The 23328-nt window shown below is 43.2% G+C and overlaps 2 protein-coding genes across 4 annotated transcripts; one reads left to right on the top strand and one right to left on the bottom strand.

Moving 5' to 3' along the window:
* Positions 1–1833: 1833 nt before the first annotated feature.
* Positions 1834–15602, bottom strand: LOC128456021 (MOB-like protein phocein). 3 transcript variants are annotated; one of them, XM_053440042.1, is made up of 9 exons: positions 15465–15602; positions 13114–13269; positions 10050–10112; positions 9748–9848; positions 9424–9466; positions 9214–9300; positions 9011–9090; positions 8657–8768; positions 1834–4073 (listed from the first exon to the last, which is right to left on the bottom strand). In XM_053440042.1, exons 1-9 carry the CDS (start codon positions 15465–15467, stop codon positions 3939–3941), a joined length of 780 nt encoding a protein of 259 aa, XP_053296017.1. In that variant the 5' UTR covers positions 15468–15602; the 3' UTR covers positions 1834–3938. The 3 variants fall into 3 exon arrangements, with proteins under 3 accessions (XP_053296017.1, XP_053296015.1, XP_053296016.1); XM_053440040.1 differs by lacking the exons at positions 13114–13269; positions 15465–15602 and adding an exon at positions 11313–11436; XM_053440041.1 differs by lacking the exons at positions 1834–4073; positions 8657–8768; positions 9011–9090; ... (2 more) ...; positions 9748–9848; positions 10050–10112 and adding exons at positions 12633–12818; positions 12912–13001.
* Positions 15603–16060: 458 nt separating this feature from the next.
* Positions 16061–22345, top strand: hspd1 (heat shock 60 protein 1). Its single transcript, XM_053440035.1, has 11 exons — positions 16061–16158; positions 17769–17944; positions 18477–18812; positions 18902–18997; positions 19079–19172; positions 19259–19427; positions 19554–19653; positions 19909–20154; positions 20248–20422; positions 20836–21014; positions 21146–22345. The coding sequence occupies exons 2-11, from the start codon at positions 17771–17773 to the stop codon at positions 21302–21304; spliced, it is 1728 nt and encodes a 575-aa protein (XP_053296010.1). The 5' UTR covers positions 16061–16158; positions 17769–17770; the 3' UTR covers positions 21305–22345.
* The last annotated feature ends 983 nt before the right edge of the window (positions 22346–23328 follow it).

The raw sequence follows: 23328 nt of genomic DNA, 5'->3' as shown, positions 1-23328 counted from the left end.
TGGACTGTCTGACTGTCTATCTAGACGGTCTGAACTGTCTGACTGTCTAGACGGTCTGACTGTCTGTCTGTCTAGACAGTCAGTCTAGACTGTCTAGACGGTCTGACTGTCTGTCTGTCTAGACAGTTTGTCTGTCTAGACGGTCTGTCTGTCTGTCTGTCTAGACGGTCTGACTGTCTGTCTGGACTGTCTGTCTAGACTGCCTAGACTGTCAGTTAGACAGTGTGTCTGTCTAGACTGTCTGGACTGTCTGTCTGTCTAGACAGTTTGTCTGACTGTCTGTCTGTCTAGACAGTTTGTCTGTCTAGACGGTCTGACTGTCTGTCTGTCTGGACTGTCTGTCTGTCTAGACTGTCTGGACTGTCTGTCTGTCTAGACGGTCTGACTGTCTGTCTGTCTAGACGGTCTGACTGTCTGTCTGTCTGGACTGTCTGTCTGTCTGACTGTCTGTCTAGTCTGTCTGTCTGTCTAGAATGTCTGTCTGTCTAGACGGTCTGACTGTCTGTCTGTCTAGACGGTCTGACTGTCTGTCTGTCTAGACAGTCAGACAGTCTAGACAGACAGACAGTCTAGACAGACAGACTGTCTGTCTGGACTGTCTGTCTAGACTGTCTGGACTGTCTGTCTGTCTAGACTGTCTGGACTGTCTGTCTGGACTGTCTGGACTGTCTGTCTGTCTAGACGGTCTGACTGTCTGGACTGTCTGTCTGTCTAGACAGTCAGTCTAGACTGTCTGGACTGTCTGTCTGTCTAGACGGTCTGACTGTCTGTCTGTCTAGACTGTCTGGACTGTCTGTCTGTCTGACTGTCTAGACGGTCTGTCTGTCTGTCTGTCTAGACTGTCTGTCTGGACTGTCTGTCTGTCTAGACTGTCTGTCTGTACAGTTTGTCTGTCTAGACAGTCTGTCTAGACGTATGTCTGTCTAGACGTCTGTCTGTCTAGATGTCTGTCTGTCTGTCTTACTAGACGTCTGTCTGTCTGAATAGACGTCTGCCTGTCTGTCTAGACTTCTGCCTGTCTAGACGTCTGTCTAGACGTCTGCCTGTCTGTCTGTCTGACTAGACGTCTGCCTGTCTAGACGTCTGTCCGTCTAGACGTCTGTCTGTCTGACTGTCTGTCTGTATGAAGGTCTAGATGTCTGTCTGTCTGTCTGTCTGTCTAGACTGTCTGGACTGTCCAGACGGTCTGTCTAGACAGACACACACTGACACACACACAGACAGACAGACACATACACACAGACACACACACATACAAACTGACACACACTGACACACACAGACACACACACCGACACAAACACACTGACACACACACACTGACACACACTGACACACTGATACACAGACACACACAGGGGGAGAGGCGGTGGACTAGTGGCAGAAACTTGGACTATGGGCAGAAAAGGTCTCTGGTTCGTCTCTGGTTCGACTCCACAGAGAAACAACAAAAAGACGAACCTGGATTGATCTGTCCAAAAATCCAAGAGGATTCTCCCTACCCTGTCTAGTGCCCCTGAGCAAGGCACCTTACTCCCCCAACATCTGCTCCCTGGGCGCCGTACATGGTCGCTCACTGCTCTGTGTGTCCTTCACCGGATGGGTTAAAAGCAGAGGTTAAATTTCCCTACCTGCATGAGTGTGCCTGTGCATGTCTGTGCATGTGTTTGGGACAAATACATGTATCTTATCTATCACATTGACACACACACTGACACACACACACTGAACCAGCTCCAGTTTGACGATCGTCAACATTAAACCTGAACAGTTCTCATGGATATTGATATTGATAAATCGTTTCATATTGACGAACGCGTTCATGTTATTAGAGGATTTTCACTGGTCATTTAAAACTTTATTGATCAGTTGTTGTGACGCGTGTGTTACAAGTTGTTAAACTAGTCAAACACACACACTTATATCAAGTATATGGTGACATAATAATCATTTATATACTGATGCATATTCAAATGTCATATACATAATATACAAATACAGTTTATGTACAATCATAGTTTTCTTATTGTTTTCACGTTTCTCTTCATGCTGCTGCTGCGATGTCATCAGATCAATAACGTTTCGTATTTCAAGTTTATCAAAAAACAAACAACGTAAAGTTTCCTGAGTTTGTGACTAAATGATTCTGATGAACTTTGAACTTTACCTTTTTAATATAATAATTTTTACAGACAGACAGAGACACACACACAGGAAACATCGATACAGTAAAATGCTTTTTAATAATATTCAGACAACAGCAGTTGAGCTACAACTTGAACAGCTTTACCTGCAATAAGTATTAAGTGTTTTTCTTTTCAGGAAAATATTTAACAATATGTCCGGACAGCAAATGTTAGATCTTGTCTTTTAATGCTATGAAAGGGACAATGTTATAAATATTTAAAGAGATTTTCACTCACAACTGCAAATTTCAGTTTGAACTAATTGTGATGCATGTTACTTTCTTTTTGAGGGGAAGCTGCAGCCGATGATTCATCATTGAAGTCTTCAGATGTTTCATACGATGAGATTCAATCAACTGTTAATCAGGTGACCAGAAACATCGATGCTCCTTTTTGAAAACTTTTTTTTTTTTAATGGTTATTTTATAATCAGAATTTGATTTTCTGTCCAGTTAAAGTATATTTGAGATTTTCCAGTGAGTGAGAGGTTCAAAGTGGTTATGTGACCATGGTTATATGTATATGATGTAGTCATCATCAGGTTTAATAAATGTCAGTATTAATGTTGACTTTGTACATTTAGCTTCTTTTATTTTTCAAGTTTAACTTTAGTTTCACGTCAGTTTGTTTCCTTACATTCACACAAATGTTTGTAAATAGTGTGGATGTAACCTCAGTAATATAAAAAACATCAGTCTGAATAATAGGTATTTTTTATTAACAGACATCATGTAAATGTCAACAGTAACAAAATTGTTTAGTCCGTTAAAAAAAAAAAAAGTGGGTTGGACTGACAAGACTCCTCCCACAAAATAACTTAACGAGGGAGGGGGTAGAAGACGGGAGGTTGTGCTCAGATACTTAAATGTTGCCGATAGTCAGAACTTCCTCGTGGCCTTTACTGGTCGAATGTTTAGATCGGTAGGAACAGCAGCGTCGAGTCGGGGGAGGCGGAGCATCAGGCACATTTCACACAGGATTAAACGGGGGGGGGGGGGGGGGGGGGCACGTCACAAAGCAGGATCAGAAGTTAGCCAACAGCCTCCTACACACTCCGAGAGCGAGGAGACAGAATACCTGACTGCTGGTACACCTACGAAGCTAAAGAGAGAGAGAGAGAGACACAGGTTCTCTTTGTTCACGAGCCACGCCCCTACAAAGTGTCCGAACAGCATTATTATGTGAGCCGGCTAATTTAGAGATCCGTCTCATGGGACACCCCCGAACACAGGCTGGTAGGCAACACAAGCAAACAGAACAGAAGCAGACAGTGAAGCACCATCAGAAATGATGACAGTGGATTAAGAGAAAGGGGCGCGGCTTATATACAGGGGAGGGGGGGCTGTCAGTGTGTGTGCCTTCGTCAACAATACAGGTCACCATGGTTTTACGTAGTTTTTTTTTTTTTTTTTTGCAAATCCAGCTGCTTAAAGAAGAATAAAGTAAAAGGGGAGGAGTTAGAGCGGAGGTGTTTCCAGAGACACGGCCTGAATCTGAAGGAACAAGGAGGGAAACAGAAAAGGTGTCGTCCTGCAGGAGTGACTCTGCTCTCGCTCTTTAACTTCACCTCCTCTGAGATAGACACAGGGGAGGAGGGACATGAACAGTGTTACTGGACAGGAGCCTTAATACACTGTAGTGTGTCTAATGTGTATACATATATATTCATGTGTGTGTCTGTGTGTGAATGCGTCTCCTCTGTAATGTGTAGATATTGTTTTCACACGTCTCCCTTGTGGCAGCAGCTGCCTCTCAGGCCTCGCTCTCCCCGGCTGATGACGTGTTCTGCACCTCCTCCTCCAGGATGGGCACGATCAGGTTGTCCTTGGACATCAGGTTGTACTTCATGACGAAGCGTGTGAACCGGTGACACAGGAACGTCTCGTTCTGCACAGACACAAACAAACACACACACACAGGTCACAGCTATGAAACTGCATCCTGAGTCGTCTCCATTCTGCCTGGTTGAAACTTTCCAGCTGCTTTCAAACATGCGCGAAAATTTACCCGACATGTTCCAGTAAGAAAAATTTAAGAAAGCAAAAAATATCCAAGTCAGCTGCTGAGGACATTAGTCCAAAAAACTTGTCCTGCCAGCCCATAGAAAACTGTCAAGAGTGAGTCCATGTGAGACTAGACTGAAACTGGAAGAACACAAACATCTCAGGATGAAGAAGAGGAGCCGGACACGTAGAAGACGAAGACGTCAACTTGGAAACACGAGGAGATTCCAGATCTTTTGTGGATGAGCTGTAAACAACAACACTGATCTTTCCACAGCAGAGTTTATACATCATGTCCCGCCTCCTGCTGCTCTACAGGCTCCGCCCCTCGCCTGAATCTTCCTGTTGTTGTGAACGAGTCGGACCAGGACAATCTCCTGCTGCTTCTTCATTGGTAAAAGACAAACCGTGTCTAGACCAAATTTTCCAGAAACATGCGCGGGTGTGTGCAACATATTTGGTGGAGGAGCTCATCAATTCCAGTTCTAATTTTTACCCGGAGGCTTGTTTGATATAAGGTTTTGATACCATCTATAAATAAAGTAATTTCTATTTTACCATGACTTTATTTGTACAGGTATATATCAGGGCTCTTGTGCTTTGAAAAAAAGTTTAGTGACATCTAGTGGTGAAGAGTCCTATTGCAGCTGAACACCCCCCCCTCCAAACATGACAGAACCGTTGATAGATTCAGTTGTCATAAAAACTCAAAGGTTTGGTATGTCCAGTCTGGGCTACTGTAAAAAATACAACCCGGTCCTGATATAAATATAAAGTATTTAAATATAAAGTATTTAAATACAAAGGGTTCATTCTAGGATAAAGAAAACAGTTCGTACAATTTATCTCAAACACAACAGCACTAAGATTATTTTATAAGATTCAATTTCTGCCAATAATTTTAGTTATATATTTTATTTTTTTCACGGCTAGAAGGGAGCATGTGACCCAAGACTTTGTATCTGTGCACATGACAAATAATCTTAAAGATGGCTGATAAATCAAAGGGTCAATCCAAACTATGGTCTTAATAATTGGTTCATCTTATGAATAACTACATCGGGGGAACAGACAGAACTAAGACAAGTATTTTTTTATTCTTCAACAGTTATGAAAGAAAATGGTTCAAGAAAACATTTCATGCAGACTTTTTGTTTGGATGTGGTAAACTTCAGCTCCCAGAGTGAAGACACCTCATTTAAATCAATAGTAGGGCTGCCACTAACGACTATTTTTCCTCCAAAAAACAGGATTCTAAACGATATTAATTAAATATTTTATATGCAGCAGCCCTAATCAATAGCATTTCTACCGTTTGAAGAGTCTTCTGAGACAGGGGCAGAATCTGGGGAATCTGACGGGTTTTTTGGTCAAGTGTCTTTTCATAGAGGCGGCGATTCTTTGCTCGACCTCTGGTTCCTTCTGACGAATGGAGAGAAGCAGCATCTCTGGACAGCCCCACGTCTTACATAGGTCCTTGAACACGGCCTTGAGCAGTTTGTCGATCGTTTTTGGGGACACGTCAAAGTCTATGTCTTGGACTTCGGCCCATGTTTTTTCAAACAGCTTTTTAGTGATGTCTTTTTGTTCGCCAAAGAACCAGTTCACCTTGGCCTTTGCATACACTCGAGTGATGAGCTGCTCCATGAGGAGACGGACATACGTCTTTTTGCGGGACGCTTCTTGTTCCTTCGCAGTGTCGACCTCTGAGACATGAGACACTACGAGTGATTCAATCTCCATTAAAGCCGAGGTCACCCTCTTGGTGTAGTCACCGGCCTCTTTGGAGAACCACCAGTTCATCAGTGGCAGGAAATTGATCACTCTCTCCTGGATGTCCGAGTACATCTTCCTGTGGGACTTAGGAACAGACACTTTCATCTCTTCAACTGGAGTCGCCACTGAAATGTCAGCTGTGATGTACCTGTAGAGGACATCGGAGAGGACGGAGGCGTTTGCAGGTGAAACTCTGTCCTTGGTGTCGGTCAGAAGCAGAGACTCCACGCTGTCCATCAGAGACTTGACTGACTGGCTGCTCTGGACTTGGATCTCCTTACTGAACTTCTTCCGCACTCGTGTCCCCATCTTGAGCAGCGATGTTGTGCCAAAAAGCTTCGCCAAGAGCTTCTTGATCTTCAGGCCCACTCCTTTCCAAAAGCCTTTGGGGATCTTTGAGGATTTGGAGCCTCTACTCGGAGCAGATGATTTGACGCTCCCCTCTTTACTTATTATCTGATAGATCTCATCTGAAGCAGCTTTAAACTCCAGAGACGATTCAGATATCAGCCCACTCAGGTCCGACTCAGACATTTCATACACAAGGTGTTCGAGGATGTCTCTCAACTCCTTCTTAAGGATTTCCTGGACATCCTCACTTGTCCCACGGTCACTGCTGCGGACGGTTGAAGCTCTGTCAGAGTTACGACTGCGTGATGTGGAGTCAGAGTCTGAAGAGGTTGTTTTACCCGGTGAAAGCTTATCTAAAAGATCAAATGTCTTTTGACTACGCAGTCTTGGTTTGAACAAGCCCTGGATGTCCGAAGCAGATTTCTTCAATACTCTGCAAAGACAACTGACCATTTTCTCCAGTTGGTTGGGTGTGGTCTGGTGACACCGTGGTGGTCCATTGGACTGTGTGCTGGTGGAGTAGGAAGCCCGGCTGGCCTTGATCCTCTCTGTCACCTCCTCTGCAACCAACTCTGTGAATTGATCCAAAGACTCAGAGTCGGTTGAGCCTCCCGGTGCCAAACTTTTCCTGAATGCGTCTCCCAGACTGGACTGGACCTTTTCCACAGTCATGGACATGCCTTCTTTTCCAAGAGCCGCTGACAGTTTGGAGGTCACAGTCGATGTCATGTTCATGACAAGTTCTGCCAACAGAAACTTTGTGACACTGCTCGGTGCACCTAACTTTAACTGCCTCCACTCCTCCGCAGTTAGCCTGGTGAAGACATCGTCAACGAGCGGGCGAATAGCTTTGACTGTTATGTTCCGTAGCTGTAATTGACGAGATGGACCCATTGTGAATCTGATACAGTAACTCTCAACTAAAATCTGTCTTTTCACTTATGTATTGATTGCAAGTCTTGCAATCACTTCTTAATGAATCCTGTGCTTAGTTCGGTGTATAGACTCAGTATACTACTACTCCTCATCAGAGACAATTTTAAAGGTCACTTTTAACATTACAGGAACATAGGAAAGATCAGAGGAGCCACTATAAAGTGACACAAAGATAAGCCTCGCCCCAATGAAGTACATAGCAAACTTGCTAGGTAACAAGTCTGGCCTTTTGTTCAAAGCCATGTGGTAATAAACACCTCAACAACCTTCTCGGTTCAACTAAATATTTTCCTTTCATCACATAGGGCAATAAGGGCAATAAGGGATACAGTAGTAGAAATGCACCTTGACATTGGAGGCCACCTGCCAATAAACCGAACGAATATATGCATTTAACAAAACAGAATAAAGATTAATTTAACGAACTGGAAGAGCTGTTTTGTATGTGAGGTGTGAGTGTTAAGCTGCTTTAAGACGTGCACTACAATCCAGACATTTTCCTGAAATATTTCCAAGGGGCTGTGTTTGAGAAAGCAAATGAACTTGTCTGTTGCTCCAGACATTTTCTGGAACTTTTCCAGACCCCGAGTAAGTCCGTGTGAAAATACAGCTGGAAAGACAGCGGGTGAGCGTGTTGATGACGTCTGTACACGCGACAGACGTAAATATTGGAAGAACGTAAATGTCCCAGGATAACAATGAGGAACCATAAATGTAGAGAATGCAAACGAAGTTGTAAACTTGGAAAGACCGACAAGATTCAAGAACATTTTTTAATAGGGGCCAACTTCGGAGTCTATGGGCTCATAAAAATAACACACGTCATATACGTCATGTCCTGTCTTCTGCTGCTCTACCCAGAGCCACCGCTCACCTGAACGGTTTCAAATGTTCTGATAATCTCCTGCTGTGTTTTTCATATATGAAAAGTAAACTCAAGAAACTGTCCAGACCCAAGTAGGGGGATATCAGTGAAAAATAAAATGTCTGACCTAACTGACCCTGGGAGTGTTTTATAACTGGACTATATCAGCAAATTAAAACAAAAAAATGTCCACCATTAGCATTTTGCTTTGCAGAATGATCCCCACAATAAATGGTTGGTATTTGTATAGCGTTCTTTTAGTCTTGATGACGACTCAAAGCTCTTTACAGTAGTTTTACATTCCCCCATTCACAGACACATTCACACAGTGCATCTATGAGCAGCACTTTTCATTCTGAGGGGTAATCTGGGGTTCAGCATCTTGCCCAAGAACATATCAGCAGGCAGATGTGGCAGACTGGGAACGAGCCACCAACCTTTTGGTTAGCGGACGACCGTTTTACTCCCTCAGCCACAGCCCTCCAAATAGCACAACATTCATTACTAGCCGAACAGAAGCCTTTTCTAATGACACCTACCTCATACTTGTCAAATATCTGGCGGTGGTGGAAGTAGGCATGAGAGAATATCCTATAGATGCGACGACAGACGGAGCCGAGTTTAGCCACCGATGACTCTTTGATGCTCACCCTAGAAGGACAATCACACATAGATGGATATCAAGTGAGGATCGGGTCAGTTTTCTTAAAGCAAAGTTCCTGTTGGATCTCCTGTCACACTCCAACCTTCTAAGATTCACTACAAGACTCTATGAGCAGCAGATTCAACTGATTATTATCTGTAGGTTCATCACTACGAGCCAAACATTTCACATTATCACACTGACATTTAATACTTTCTCAATCACAGAGGCTGAGCTGCAGGAGACTGACCTGCTGGGGAAGTATTTGTTGCTATTGAGAAGACAGGCAGCTCCGTCCAGCGTGTGCCTGGTGTAATCAATGGCAGGGCACTATGGGTGAAGCAGAACAAAACGCACACACACAACTGTGAGTAAGAGCGGTTTCTACTTGTTATTTACACAAAGGCTGATACGAATGAACCAGGCAGAGCGGTTCATACAGGACGGACTCACCTCTTTGGGTGTCTTGTGGGCCGCACATAAAAAGATCCACTGCTCTGTGGCTGTCATCTGGGTGCAGGTGTCTGGGTGGCACTCGCTCTGCAGGAGGAGAGACCGAGTACAAGAAAATACTATTACTACATCGATTATAGGCTAAACTTGTGTAACTCAGGACAAAATCCTTTCAGTCAAAGTGTGAATTTGTTCAGTTTGATCACTTACCTGCAGTTTTACAGCTAGTCCATTGAGCTCCAGACAAAACTGCCTGAAAAAACAGACATAACAAGAAAGAACAAAACTGCGGCATGAGTGAGTTATTCTGTAGGATTTTATTCGAGAAAAACCAACGGCTTGTCAAAGTTTGGGATCCCTTAATAAACTTCACTGAGGAGGCTATGCTTAATTTTTTGTTTGTCCATTGGTTAGCAGGATTATGCAAGACAACTGGACAGATTATCACAGGACATTGAAGGATGTGGTTTAACTAATGCAGGCTAACAAGACCAAATTCAAAAATGTACTCATAGTATTTTTAGCCCCACTTACCTGAGGTGTTCATACTTCCACACCCCCTCATCCTGACCCTCCGGAGGTTCCAGGATTTTGTCGATATTGGAGCAATCTGATCTAATGTTCTGCTGAATGTACTGAAACCAGAGCCAATAAACACATATTAGCAGACATCTTCATTTTTCAAAATTCATCATATACATCTATAAGAAATGAAATAAAAGGATTATGTAGGATCTGACTCATGCATGTGATTTAATAGATTCTTTACCTCCACTTAAAATGAAAATTCTGTACTAATGTGCACTTGTTTAAAAAGACTCAACATGACCACACACCTGTTGGACAGCGAGCGTGCTGTCCATCTCCTCGAATGATTCATCCGGCCAGTTGTAGAAGTCCTGCACAGGGAGGGAGGACACATTTAGTCTCCAGTTGAGGTGGACAAAGTGCAGCTTGACTAGAGCAGATAACACAGCTGTTGCACAATATCGACCCACAATCCACTAAACAAACATGAAGTTAGCTTCTGACTCATCAGCTAGGGAGAGATTTAAGGGAGAAATGACAATATCGAGCCACTGATTTGATTTATTGTATTAGTGCAGATTTAGACAAGCTGGTTCAAAGCTTGACACATTTTTCAGATTTTCTCTACAAGAGACAAGATATTGCTTAAATCCTCCTCCATTCAAAACATACGTGTGGCAGCTTGTACTGTATTAATGTTTATATTCCTCAGACATCAGACCATGTGTTGATGAAACCCAACTAGACATGTAGACTTTAATACACAAATTAAATCACAAGTTGTCACTCGAGAAAGTTTGATCACATTAACAAAACACACACACACAGACACAAAATGGGGATTTCACAGATGTTGTCTTCACACCCAGAGAAGCCCAGTGAACATTAAAATATTTAATTATGAACTAAACAACCTGGACGAGTTTGAGTAGAGTTTAAAATCCAGGTTCACGTTGGAGAAAGCTCAGAATCCGAAGCTAACTTCAGAGACGTGAACCAACCTGGTGTTGATTCACTGAGCGACTCCAGTTAACGTGAAGTGGAATCAACTGTTTGGAGACTGGAGAAATAATTTTATAATAAAAATCTTTGTTTTTCTCAAGCCACCACAGCTAATAAGCTAACTTGTCACTAGCTAGCTCGATAGCCGGGATGCGGCTTCTTCCTGCAAAGCTAACGAGCGTACGGAGCTTAATAGCAACATAGCTAACTTCGTGTGCTTGTAGGTGGTTTCCATCCTCCACCGGGTCAAGTTCTTAATGAAACCAGCGTCACTAAACCAGTATGGATCTCCAGGGGAAGAGGCAGAACCTGGGCTCGTTCTCGACCCGACTCCAGGAACTAGACGGAGGAGCAGTTAGCGGTTAGCAGCTAATGGTTAGCAGCTAGCGGTTAGCAGCTAACTTAGCTTGACGCTTCCCGGTCCGGCCCTTCCTGTGTTTGTCTGGGACCGAGCCGCGGATCAGAGACGTGTGCCGGAGAAACCCGGTTCAGGTGAAGCGGCTTCCCCGTGTCCGTGTGGCCGACATGTCAGAACCCCTGTGGGAAAGCTCCGGCGGCTGGAAACAAACCTTCGCCTTGGTTCCAGGCCGATTCCTCCTGAGAACTGCAGAACCCTCCGCCATGACCATCTCGACAGAATACCCGGATGTTCGTCACTGGCGCTGTTGTCGTGTCGGTGATTCACTTCGTGCTGACTGTACTGTACTGTACATCATCCGTGTACTTATACTGCACACGGGTATTTCACTTAGTTTATACTTGTGGTGAAGAACGATGAGGAAGATGTTTTCCTCATTGAAAGGCCAGAGAGTCAAATCTACAAAGACACAACTACAGACTCACACCCACAAAACAACAACTACAGAGTCTCAAATCTTCAAATAGACAAAACAACCACAGAGACTCAAAAAGACTAAAGAATCAAATCCACAAAGAGACCAAATCAATAAAGACTCAAATCTGCAAAAACAAAACATTTCAATAGAGATTAAACTGGTGAAAAAAGAACCCAAACAAGCAGAAAGAAAAACATTCATAAAAGGACACAAAGAAGCAAAACTGCAAAGTGATAGATGGATACTGGACAAAAAAACATAAGATGAATAACAAATAATTAAAACTACAGAGACGCAACAATTGACTAAAGACAAGAACACGCTGAAAGAGAAAAACACATTCATAAAAAGTAACAGATGAATATCAATCCACAAGTTCTCTACTAAGACGTAAATCAACAACAGACACACAAATCGAGACTAGAAGACAAAAGGAAACAAAAATCAACTACATATCGATGTGACACACAAGCAGCTCAGAGGGACTCAAATAGTCTCACACTTGAAAATCAACTGCAAGAAAAAAACACTTAAAAAGTTGACCATAAAGACACACAAACCTTCCGTCAGTGGAGTGAGTGTCCAGGGCCGTCCGTGCCTCTGTAGAGCTGTTGATCTATTATCACATTAACTTTACATTCTGTTGTTTGAACAAAGAACAAAAACTCTTGCACCATTTTGTTTTATTTATCATTATTTTAATGTTTCTTCAGTGATAAACCAGTTTTACATTTTAGTGAATCAATAAGAACAAAGGTCTCTCACTTTCTGATAAGTCGTGATATATGTTTCTGTTAGTTTGACAGTTTCTCAGCTTCGCATCATCTATAAAACAATAGATTACATCCGTCAAAGTGAGATCAAGTGTGATTCAGCTGGAAATAAATCTCCTTATTTATGTCTTGTCCTTTTCTGTTTGCTTTTATAGAAGTGAATCAAAGCTCTGTCGACTGGGAAAAACCATGAGTCCAAAACTACATCAACTTATAATTCAAGATTGTAGTGAATATCAACAGGAGCAGCATGAAATCATGAGACAGAACAACAACAATCTACAGTTCAACTTTATTATTGTAACAAAATGAGATCATAATTATTTACAATTGAAAAAACATAAAAAAAGAAAAGACAGACACGAATGCGGCAACTGATTTTCTTCTCTCCGGGGGGGTTGACAGGGACTTAGACTCATTCGGCGTATTTACCAAGGATGTCTCCATCACGGAACAGGAAATAGTCCTGGAGGACAGAATGAGAACAGGACAAATTAAACCAAAGAACAAGACACAACAGAGACAAATCAGAACTGATGCAGTTTGAACTGTAGTGCACCTTGTCGTCCAGCACGACTTTAGTTCCACCGTACTCTGGGAGGAGAACCTTCTCTCCGACCTTCACACTGACAGACTGCAGGTCTCCTTTCTAAATAAAAAGAAAAATGTATACAAATATATAATTTTATTTGAAATACATCAATCAAATGTATAGAACTTGAAAATAATAAAGATATAAACTAAACCATGGAGAGAATTACCGGGTTGACAGCTCCAGGTCCGATGGCCACGACGGTGGCCTGCAGCACTTTGCCTTGAGACTTCTCCGGCAGCAGGATGCCGCCCTTCGTCACGGTGTCTGCAATGAGGCGCTCCACCAGCACCCGGTCGAACAAGGGAAGGAATTTTCTGAAGGCCTGGAAATAAAGAAACAAGCCGATGATCATCAAGTTACACTTCACCAGTGAAAAGCCTTGAGGTTTAATGTGACAACTCAAGGTGACCACTAGGGGCGGTGTTGAGATAAATACTGGCTCTGTTACACAAAACCCACTATATTACAAGTTTTAAGTACTTTAACTTCTGGTCTGTGTAATACAACTTTAGAATTCCCAGTTAAATAACTTCAAGAAAGACAAATTCAATACAATTCAGGAACTAGTTACTTTAAAAATGTAGCTGGGGTGAGGTAGACTGTATTAAAATGAGTGATATCCAGGATAGTTGCATCCAACTTTTAAATACATTTAAAGTTAATAATCATGTAGTATTACTTTTCTGAGTACTAGTATTTCATAGTACTTATCCACAATAATATGACTGCTTCCACTCATGTGAAGCGTCTGGATTCTTGTGTTAATTGTTAACAAAAGTATTCAGATATTAAACAAATGTTTAACTTCTTTCGTTAATTTCTCACTTAAACAATTCAAATCATCCCCAAATCAAACAACTACAATAAAAAGGCACAAGTTTAAGTTTGACTTAAAATGTGATTGATTCCACAGATCAGGATCAAACTAAGAAATGATTAAACAGCACTTGTAGCTGCTCTGTTGTGAAAGAGGGAGGAAAAGAAAGAGGAGTGATAAGTCTCCAGACAAAGTGTAAACATTCAACAAGAAGCTGTCTGTGTGAAGTCATTCAGTTCCATTTTCAAAGCAGTTTAATCTGATTTGAAGCAGCAGCTGACGACAGTTAAAAAAGCAGCAGATGCAGCAGCGGCCTTGAGTGAAGGTCGTCCGGGGAGGAGGTGGAGGAAGATGGGGGTTGATCTCAGTTTACTGACGGGGGCAGACATGTTGGGGTCACTGCAGTTATCCTTCACGATGACCTTTAACCCCGCGGAGGGGGAGGACTAGGCGGGCCCACTGATAACCTGGAGGCATCTCAGGATTTCAGTTTGAACGACCTCCACTGTGATGAAATGACCTTCAGGATTTTACCATCACTAGATAACCGTCAGGGCCAGTTGGTCTGGTTTGCCAGAAGCTTCTCTCTGGTCTTTATCAATCAATCAAACCACCTTTACACAAGGTGGTTTGAGTAGAACCAGTTGCATAAAACTGTTATGATGATGACTTCTGGTGAGATGATCTCCCCACCACTTCCATTTCAATCATGATCAGGTCATTCTGGATATTATGCAAATATAATCAAGAAGTTTTTCAAACAGTAAAAGCAACAATAGCACAGAGTAGAAAAACTCAGTTTCAAGATAAAGTCCCCCATTAAGTAGAAATCCCTTATCATTATCTATATTATTTATTGGATTATAATTATTGCTGCATTCATCTGCATATTATCTAAATGCTGCTCAATGGTTTCATTCATTACCTATAGAGTAAAATCAACATGAATTGCTTCTCAATGGCAGCAAAGAAAAACTAAATGACCAGTTTGCTGCAGACCTCTACTCCATCACATGTCAGCAGCTGACGAAGATTCAATGAATCTGAGATAGTGACTTGACTATTTCTTTTTATGAGACTATGTTGGCAAAACTGGTTTCTCTGTATTATCGTCCACATTGAAGAGTAGGTCCTAGTACTTGTGGGCATTGTAGTTTTATCAATGACTCCAAACTATTATCAAAACAGCTGTCAATCAATCGACTTATTGATTAATCGGCTAATTGAATCAGCTCGAGATCTGACATTTTCATCGACAAGTAAAGAACATGTCATGAGTGTAATTCTTAGTCTTCAATGACGCAGCATGTTTAAGGCAGAATAAGAGATTTAAAACAGACTCTTGACTTCCTGTCTGTTCCTGGACACTTCATTCATTGCTCCATGTGTTTGCTGCAGTGACTGAGGACTTCAATTCTCGGCGCATGTTCTGTTCATGGTCCCGCAAGCCCACTCGTCACGAGGTTGTCGGTTCGATCCCAAGCGACAGCCCCCGAACCCCCCATCCTCCTCCTTTCTGTCCACCGTTTTTTCACAGTTTATTAAACACGATGATAAACGTGACTTTCAGCGGTGTGACCTTGTCAGTGGATGTAAACGGCAGCTAACATTAGCAGCTAACGCTAATTGCCACCACAGGATGGACGCGTGTCTTCTATTCCCTCACTCTCTAGTTCCACCGAGTCTTTAACGGGTCTTACCATGTTTGTCTGGAGGTTTTCGTGGGTCGAGGTTCTGCGTGGAGCTGCTGTCGGGTCCGTCAGGAGCGTGGATCGTCAGACTGAACCGGTTCACGTCCACACGTGAGGAGGAAGATTCTAGAGCGCGCATGCGCAGTGGACGAGGCGACCGTTTCTCTGCCTGACTAGAAATACACGGAAATCAGCATAAAGCGGAGAAATCCTCATTTAAACAATTACATTTTATCGAAATGCATGAAAGCATTCAAAACAAGGTTTAAAACATTATTAATTGAAGGATTTTTGTCCTATTTAGTCGTTTAAAGTTGGGGCAATATTGCACAATATAAACTTTGACCTTTTTGTACCCTCCAATGGGACGCGAGAAAATTCTGGAAGCGAACACCCCGGAACGAGCATAAACTAAATAAAACGAGTCTAAACACTATTTAAAGAATCGTTTACAGAAATTAAATGAACATCAAACTCAATAAAAGACAAATTAACACTAACAAAGACCAAAGTTAGATTTTAACAGCTGATAAAACAGAGATATTTGAAGCGGATTGTTGGTTATTCAGGGGGCGGGGCGTGCCGGTAAAGTCCCCGGATGTGCTGGACCATGTGCGGTCCTGTCTGTCTCACACGCTCCTGTCCTCCCTGCTGCGGTTATATCACAGACTCCTGTCGCAGCTCCAGCATCCACACACCTCAAGTAAGTCCTGACATCTCCTTCAAACACCTTCTAATCACCGCAGCAGCGTTCAGCTCGTAGCTAGCTCCGCGCGTTACCGCAGATTTCACGCAGTTTTCACGCAGTTTTCACGCACTCTCTGCGTAAACGACGATGACTGTTCGGCTCTAATGTCGCAGGGGAGAGATTTCATCATCGTGCGCCACAAGGACAAGTCGGTTAAAATGTCCGAGTGTCTCTGTGTGAACTGAATTCAAAGCTAACGCGACGTTTAGGATCAATGGAATCCGGTTTGTGATGTTCGTCAGGCCGACGAGCAGCTGGAGACCAGTTCGAATCCATTACTATTATTAATATTCATCGTTAAAACAGTGATATCCAGAGGTGTCCTTATTAAGAGGCACGTGGGGGGGTTATTGACCAGTGGGTTTTAATCAGGGATCTGATCGGGGATGAGGAGGCGCGTGCGTCTGCAATTTGACCTTGTGACTGGCGACCTGACGAACACACGTGGGTACACCAGGAAGTGGGTTTGGGGATTAATAGAATTATCTGTTTAAGTGTATTTACTGTGATCGTTCATTTCTATGAGCTGATCCAGAAATCTAAGAGCTTTAAGTTCTTATTACTGATAAGATGAATGGAGTCTCGTCAGTTCCACCATTCAAACCAGGTCTGTTTTATTAGAAAAACTCTGAATTAACTATTTAATCAGATCAACCTTCAAAATGAACAATTATATCAACGGAACAGTGAACGTAGAGAAATCAACTCTCCAGAAGCCGTAAAACATTCAAATAATCAAAAGTGAAATGTGTTTCAATGACTGTCATCAATCAACATGTGTTTTCTTTTTAATTAATTAATGGGGAAACTTTCCACATTCTCTATTATTCTCTATTATTTTCCAGATTAGCCGGTTTATTGACAAAATGGTAAAGAAAATGAAAAATCAACATTCAACTGCTGTAAAATGTCCAGGCTCTCATCACATGACACAGAGAAAAGTGTCAGTGCTTCATTTAAATAAATTAGATTATGTTTCTGAACACGCCCTTGTTGACACATACCAGCTGCACTTCTCTACAAACAAGAAGAGCCTGAATAATATCTAAATATCGTTTGTTGTTGCTCTTATTTGTTTGAACGACGGATCAGTTGATCTAAAAAGATGACAGTTTTTCCTGAGGGGCTTTAGGGAAAACTGCCAGATCCAATTTTTCCTTTTAATTTAATCGACATTATTACTGCATCATTTTGAAGATCTACCATGTTTCTATATTTCCTGACATTAATTTACTGAGCTACTTATTAAATATCTGGATAATAAACCGGTGAGTAACACACCTCCACTGTGCTGTAAGTGCAAGGTCATTCTGGGACAGTGTTTCTCCATCTCATTGATTCACTGGTGGGTGGGACGTTGTTCCACTGCTGACCACCGGGGGCAGAGTACACCTGTCATAGATAATCATTATTTAGCTGCACTCTGAATTTTCTGTGAACTTTCAGGATTAAAGACAAACTACTTATCAGATTTGATGATTAATCACTGTCCTGTGTCTCTCTCTCTCTCTCTCTCTCTCTCTCTCTCTCTCTCTCTCTCTCTCTCTCTCTCTCTCTCGCCATAGAGATGTTTCGTCTACCAACAGTCATGAAGCAGGTGAGGCCTGTGTGCCGGGCGCTGGCCCCTCACCTCACACGAGGCTACGCCAAGGAGGTGAAGTTCGGCGCCGACGCTCGCGCCCTCATGCTGCAGGGGGTCGACCTGCTGGCTGACACTGTGGCCGTCACCATGGGTCCAAAGGTGAAGTGAGCTTCTGTTGTTTTTAATTCAAGGTTTTTAAGTCTTGAAGCTCTGAGTTCAGTTCAGGTCGTGTGAAGCATCGTCAGTGAGCTAAACAACAAAACTATTAAAAGGTGTTAAAGTTTTAAATCTAATTTAAAAGATCTAATCTGCTGCAAGGTGGAAGGTTAAGTCCTGGAAGGTTTTTATCAAAAAGAAAAATTCCATTATTATTTTGTATATCTCTGACTTAATCAATTAAACAAACTTGGGTGATACATTTTCATACAAGTTATAACAGCTCAAATAGATTGAGAGATGATTCACATATTAACCTTTATTGTTTTGTCTGATTTAAATAAAAAACAGTTAATTCATACAGCTGGTAAAACATGTTATTGCTTATTATCTTTACTGGTTTTCATTTATCTTTCATACTTTTGTGAAATAAGAATAAATGTCTATATCGTCTCAACCAGTTTTCCATCAAACTTTGGTCATTGAAGATGTGACCAAGACTCTTTTATCTCACGTCCTTCTTCCTGCGTCTCAGGGTCGTAATGTCATCATCGAGCAGAGCTGGGGCAGCCCCAAGGTCACCAAGGACGGCGTGACGGTGGCCAAGAGCATCGACCTGAAGGACAAGTACAAGAACATCGGGGCCAAGCTGGTGCAGGATGTGGCCAACAACACCAACGAGGAGGCCGGTGACGGCACCACCACCGCCACAGTGCTGGCCCGCGCCATCGCCAAGGAGGGCTTCGACTGCATCAGCAAAGGAGCCAACCCCGTGGAGATCCGCCGTGGAGTCATGATGGCCGTGGAAACCGTCATCAGCGAGCTGAAGGCGCTCTCCAGGCCGGTGACCACGCCAGAGGAGATCGCACAGGTGCTAAATCTGAACATGTGATGACGGGTCAGTGGCGTTCAGCAGCTTTCTTTACTCGCTCAGGTTTTAAAATGAATCTTCTCCTTCAGGTCGCTACAATCTCAGCCAATGGAGACGTGGAGATCGGTACCATCATCTCCAATGCCATGAAGAAAGTCGGCCGCAAGGGAGTCATCACTGTCAAGGTGAGTTTCCTGACGGATTTAAAGAGACTTGTAGTTAGATCAGTCAAAGGCTGTAAATAATAATGTGATGTGTCGTCTCAGGACGGGAAGACGCTGCACGATGAGCTGGAGATCATCGAGGGGATGAAGTTTGACCGCGGATACATTTCCCCGTATTTCATCAACTCCCCTAAAGGTAAAGATTCTCCGAATGTCGGCTGTTTTTTATATTATAACTCATTGCATACGACTTTGTATCAAACGCCATCTTCCTTCTTTCAGGTCAGAAGTGCGAGTTCCAGGACGCCTACCTGCTGCTGAGCGAGAAGAAGATCTCCACCGTCCAGAGCATCGTTCCAGCTCTGGAGCTCGCCAACCAGCACCGCAAGCCACTGGTTATTATAGCTGAGGATGTGGATGGAGAGGCTCTCAGCACCTTGGTCCTCAACAGGTTCGTCCTGTTGGTTTACTGACTCCAGTTAAGAGATCAGCTGTCTGCTCATATTTCACTGAATAGAGTTAAAAGTGTTTGAGTGAGAAACTGAAAGCATTGAAATGTCCACCTCTTGATTTGCAGGCTGAAGGTCGGGCTTCAGGTGGTCGCTGTTAAAGCTCCGGGCTTCGGAGACAACAGGAAGAACCAGCTGAGGGATATGGCCGTCGCCACTGGGGGCACCGTAAGTCAACGCCTACAGTCTTTAAAAGCACTGAATTTAAATCCCCTATAAAAGTTTAAATATTTTTAACCTGAAATTTCTTAGAAAGATCTTGAATATTTTTGTTACCCCTTATAGACATTAACATTAGTTCTACAGTTGGAGACTAAAGTAGCTGAATTGTTAAAAACCTTCTTAGAATTAAATGTCCACCTTCTTTTCAGAGTAAGAGAGGATGTGTAGTTATTGAATCTGTTTCTCTTCTCCTCTCTGCAGGTGTTCGGGGATGAGTCTCTGGGTCTGGCCCTCGAAGACATCCAGGCTCACGACTTCGGTAAAGTCGGTGAGGTGCAGATCACCAAAGACGACACGTTGCTGCTGAAGGGAGGCGGCAGCCCCGCGGAGGTTGATAAACGTGCAGCAGAGATCCTGGAGCAGCTGGAAAGCACCGAGAGCGACTACGAGAAGGAGAAACTGAACGAGAGGCTCGCCAAGCTGTCGGACGGAGTCGCTGTGCTCAAGGTGCGTCTCAATCAGACCTTCACACGGGACCAGAGGACGACTGCCTGGTGTTCTCCAGAAAACAAGTGGTGATTCCTTTTGCTCCTGTTTCAGATCGGAGGAACGAGTGATGTGGAGGTGAACGAGAAGAAGGATCGCGTGACCGACGCTCTGAACGCCACCCGGGCGGCTGTGGAGGAGGGGATCGTCCCCGGTGGAGGCTGCGCTCTGCTGCGCTGCATCCCGTGTCTGGATGGCATCAAAACCGCCAACTCTGACCAGAAGATCGGTCAGTGAAGCACACGCACACGCTCAGATGAAGTAAAACTCTAACTCCCTGTGACAGAGTCTCAGTAGTTGGGCTCCACAGAGGGATCAGTGGGGCGGGGGGGTGTGACACCAGGAGATGTAGAATTTAGATAAACATTTAAAAAACAATGTTCACATGCATTTGTTTTCTTAACTAACTCTGCTATTTATACATGAAATCATGAGGAGCAGCTTAACTGGTGTAAAAAAAAAAAAAATCCACAGGTAGATGTACGTTTTCAAATCCTCAGTTTATTACTTTTTATAAAGTACAGAGTCTGTCCAAATAGTTACGAGAGAGTTAACCAGAGTTAAATGAGCCTGAATAGATAACATTGATTTTACTTTGGTGAAAAACCTTTCCATTAATCTGCTTCCTTTCCATCCAATCAGGTGTGGACATCATCAGGAGGGCGCTGCGTATCCCCGCCATGACCATCGCTAAGAACGCCGGCGTGGAGGGTTCACTGGTGGTGGAGAAGATCCTCCAGTCATCAGATGAGATCGGCTACGACGCCATGTTGGGAGAGTACGTCAACATGGTGGAGAAGGGCATCATCGACCCCACCAAGGTAGAGAGCAGCCAGTCGGTTCTAGTTCAGTCCCACATGTGAACAGACGGGACTAAACTTGTGTTGTGAACATAAAGAATGAAAGAAATGTAAAATCCTGTGACTCACCCCGGTACCGTCCGTCTCTGCAGGTGGTGAGGACGGCGCTGATGGACGCTGCGGGCGTGGCTTCTCTGCTCGCCACCGCCGAGGCCGTCGTCACGGAGCTTCCCAAAGAGGAGAAGGAGATGCCTGGTGGTATGGGAGGCATGGGTGGAATGGGCGGCATGGGAGGAGGCATGGGTTTCTAATCCGACTCCCCCGCCTGCCGCTGTACAGACTCGACGGGCAGGGCGGAGCTGGAGGTGGCTGAGGAACAGAAAAACAAAATCCTCCCGAGAACCTGCAACCACCTCCAGCGAGCTCTGCCCACACTGACTGGCCATGAGTATGTCGGAGTGCCCCCCCCCCCCCCCCCCCGTATTCAACTCTGCCTCCTGCCTCTCAGTCCGGTTTCTGGAGGATCCGACTGAGCCGGGAGGAGGAGACGCCATCGAGTTAAAACCACCTGAACCGTCTCAATGGCTCCGACCAACGAACCGTCGAACTCATCGTTCATCATGTCACATGTTCTCACTGCTGTTCTCTGAGAAGTCCCAAGAAGAAGCTACCACAGTAAACGTATCCCATGCAAACCGAGCAGGGCCTGAATGAGAAGAAGAAGCTTAGCTAGGAATGTCTGTCAGTTATTCTTTTGTCTTTGTAGCATTTTTGTTAATTCTCTTTTTTTATATAAATATCTAATGTTTTTGTTTCTCCTCATAATAATGATGTGGGTTCAAATCTGTCTTTTGATTTAATTAAACCAGTTTTCTTACAGCGCCTCAACGTTTTCTGTGTCTCTGAAGTGACAAAGATCAATCCCCTTGTTCTTGAACACGATTGGATGACGAGTGCCTACAGTGTCACCGGGAGCTGGTTCCGAAATCTGTCAAATCTAAATGTTTACGCAGACGCCTGACGATCCTTGAATCTCTCGTTTTCATGCTTCAAGTTGCAGACGATATATTTTACAGCTCACGTGTGAATGTGGAGGATTGTTTGAGATATGAAAACCTGTGGGCGTCGCCTTGCTGTTTAAACGCTGACTTATATTTGTGTGACTGCGTTCACTCGTCTCTACTCACAGAAAACTACAGTTTACTCCATAGAAATCTCACTAGGGGGCGCTGCTGTTCAACATAAATACATTATTGCGGCGAATAGCTGGTATCGTTCTGTTTTGTACGATGTAGACGTTGGTTAATGGTGAATCTTTTTTCTTATTTAATAAATTCAGTTCTGATGTGAAATTGTTTATTCAGCTTATTTCTTGGAAACAGTAGCTGAGGCATAAGGTCCATTTAGTGGCTGTTCTGAGGCTTTCAATCATTTATGATCCTCAACGATAAAGTTTGGCCTGTCTTCATGTTGATATTCCCCTTTTTACGAGCAGTTTGACGCCTCAACATTCATCTGTGGTTAAAAGATAAAGTTCAACTTGATCTTTTAAGATGAGACAGCTGTGGACAGAACACAATGTCCAGGTTGTGTCTGATCTGGAGCTTTCATACAAGATCTTCACCAGTTATAGAGTTAGATGGTGTTTTCTGAAAAGATGTGACTCAAAGTCCATCTTGACTAATATTTGTTGTGGAAAAGAAGTGGATCTTGTGATCAAATTACAGGATCTTCATCAGCCAGTTTAAACTCCAAACCCTAAAAACTAAAAATGTCAACATTACAATTCTATATCAACAGATGAATTTCATGAGAAATGATCAAAAGAGTAATTTACTACCAGCAGGACGTATTTCTAGCTCCAGTGATCCACATCACTTTTCACTGGAAATAAATCACAACAACCTTTGACGTTGCTTCAGTGACGCAGGTCCAGGGTCAAAGGTCAAATAGAACTGTTCTAGGCCGTGACATTTAAAACCTTAAGGACTTGACTTTAACCGCAGCCACGCTTCAAACCGTCCATTACGTCTATTCTTACCACTCACATGCTCAAACTATTTCTGTCAAGCCAGAGGAGGTGACTCTTATTTAGACTACAGCCCCCCCCCCCCCCCCCCCTCCAACAAACACACGCACAAACAAAATACACGTCAGTCAGGGTTTTTCTTTTTTAGAAAAAATACTTTATAAATCATGCAGCTGGTAAATCTGTCTGAAGTCTCTTAACATTCAACTTTCCCCCGAAACACACACAAACCAAGTCCCTTTAAAAGCAGTGTTTATATACGTCTGTTATCAATACCAATATTTACACTTTAAACTTAAGTAATAA

The sequence above is a fragment of the Pleuronectes platessa genome, chromosome 14, assembly GCF_947347685.1.
Source record: "Pleuronectes platessa chromosome 14, fPlePla1.1, whole genome shotgun sequence".
Taxonomy (NCBI): Eukaryota; Metazoa; Chordata; class Actinopteri; order Pleuronectiformes; family Pleuronectidae; genus Pleuronectes; species Pleuronectes platessa.
Note: the sequence above shows the minus strand (reverse complement) of the source record. Positions and strands in the feature narration are given on the sequence as shown.

Bases quoted from the DNA above. Each gene is read 5' to 3' on its own strand.
- LOC128456021 (XM_053440042.1), bottom strand. The intron at 9,467-9,747 runs GTAAGTGGGGCT...CTGTTTTTTCAG, and splicing joins TGGAAGTATGAACACCTCAG to GCAGTTTTGTCTGGAGCTCA. The intron at 4,074-8,656 runs GTAGGTGTCATT...GTGTCTGTGCAG, and splicing joins AGATATTTGACAAGTATGAG to AACGAGACGTTCCTGTGTCA.
- hspd1 (XM_053440035.1), top strand. From the start codon at position 17,771: ATGTTTCGTCTACCAACAGTCATGAAGCAGGTGAGGCCTGTGTGCCGG. The intron at 18,813-18,901 runs GTGCTAAATCTG...CTTCTCCTTCAG, and splicing joins CGCCAGAGGAGATCGCACAG to GTCGCTACAATCTCAGCCAA. The intron at 20,423-20,835 runs GTCAGTGAAGCA...CCATCCAATCAG, and splicing joins CAACTCTGACCAGAAGATCG to GTGTGGACATCATCAGGAGG.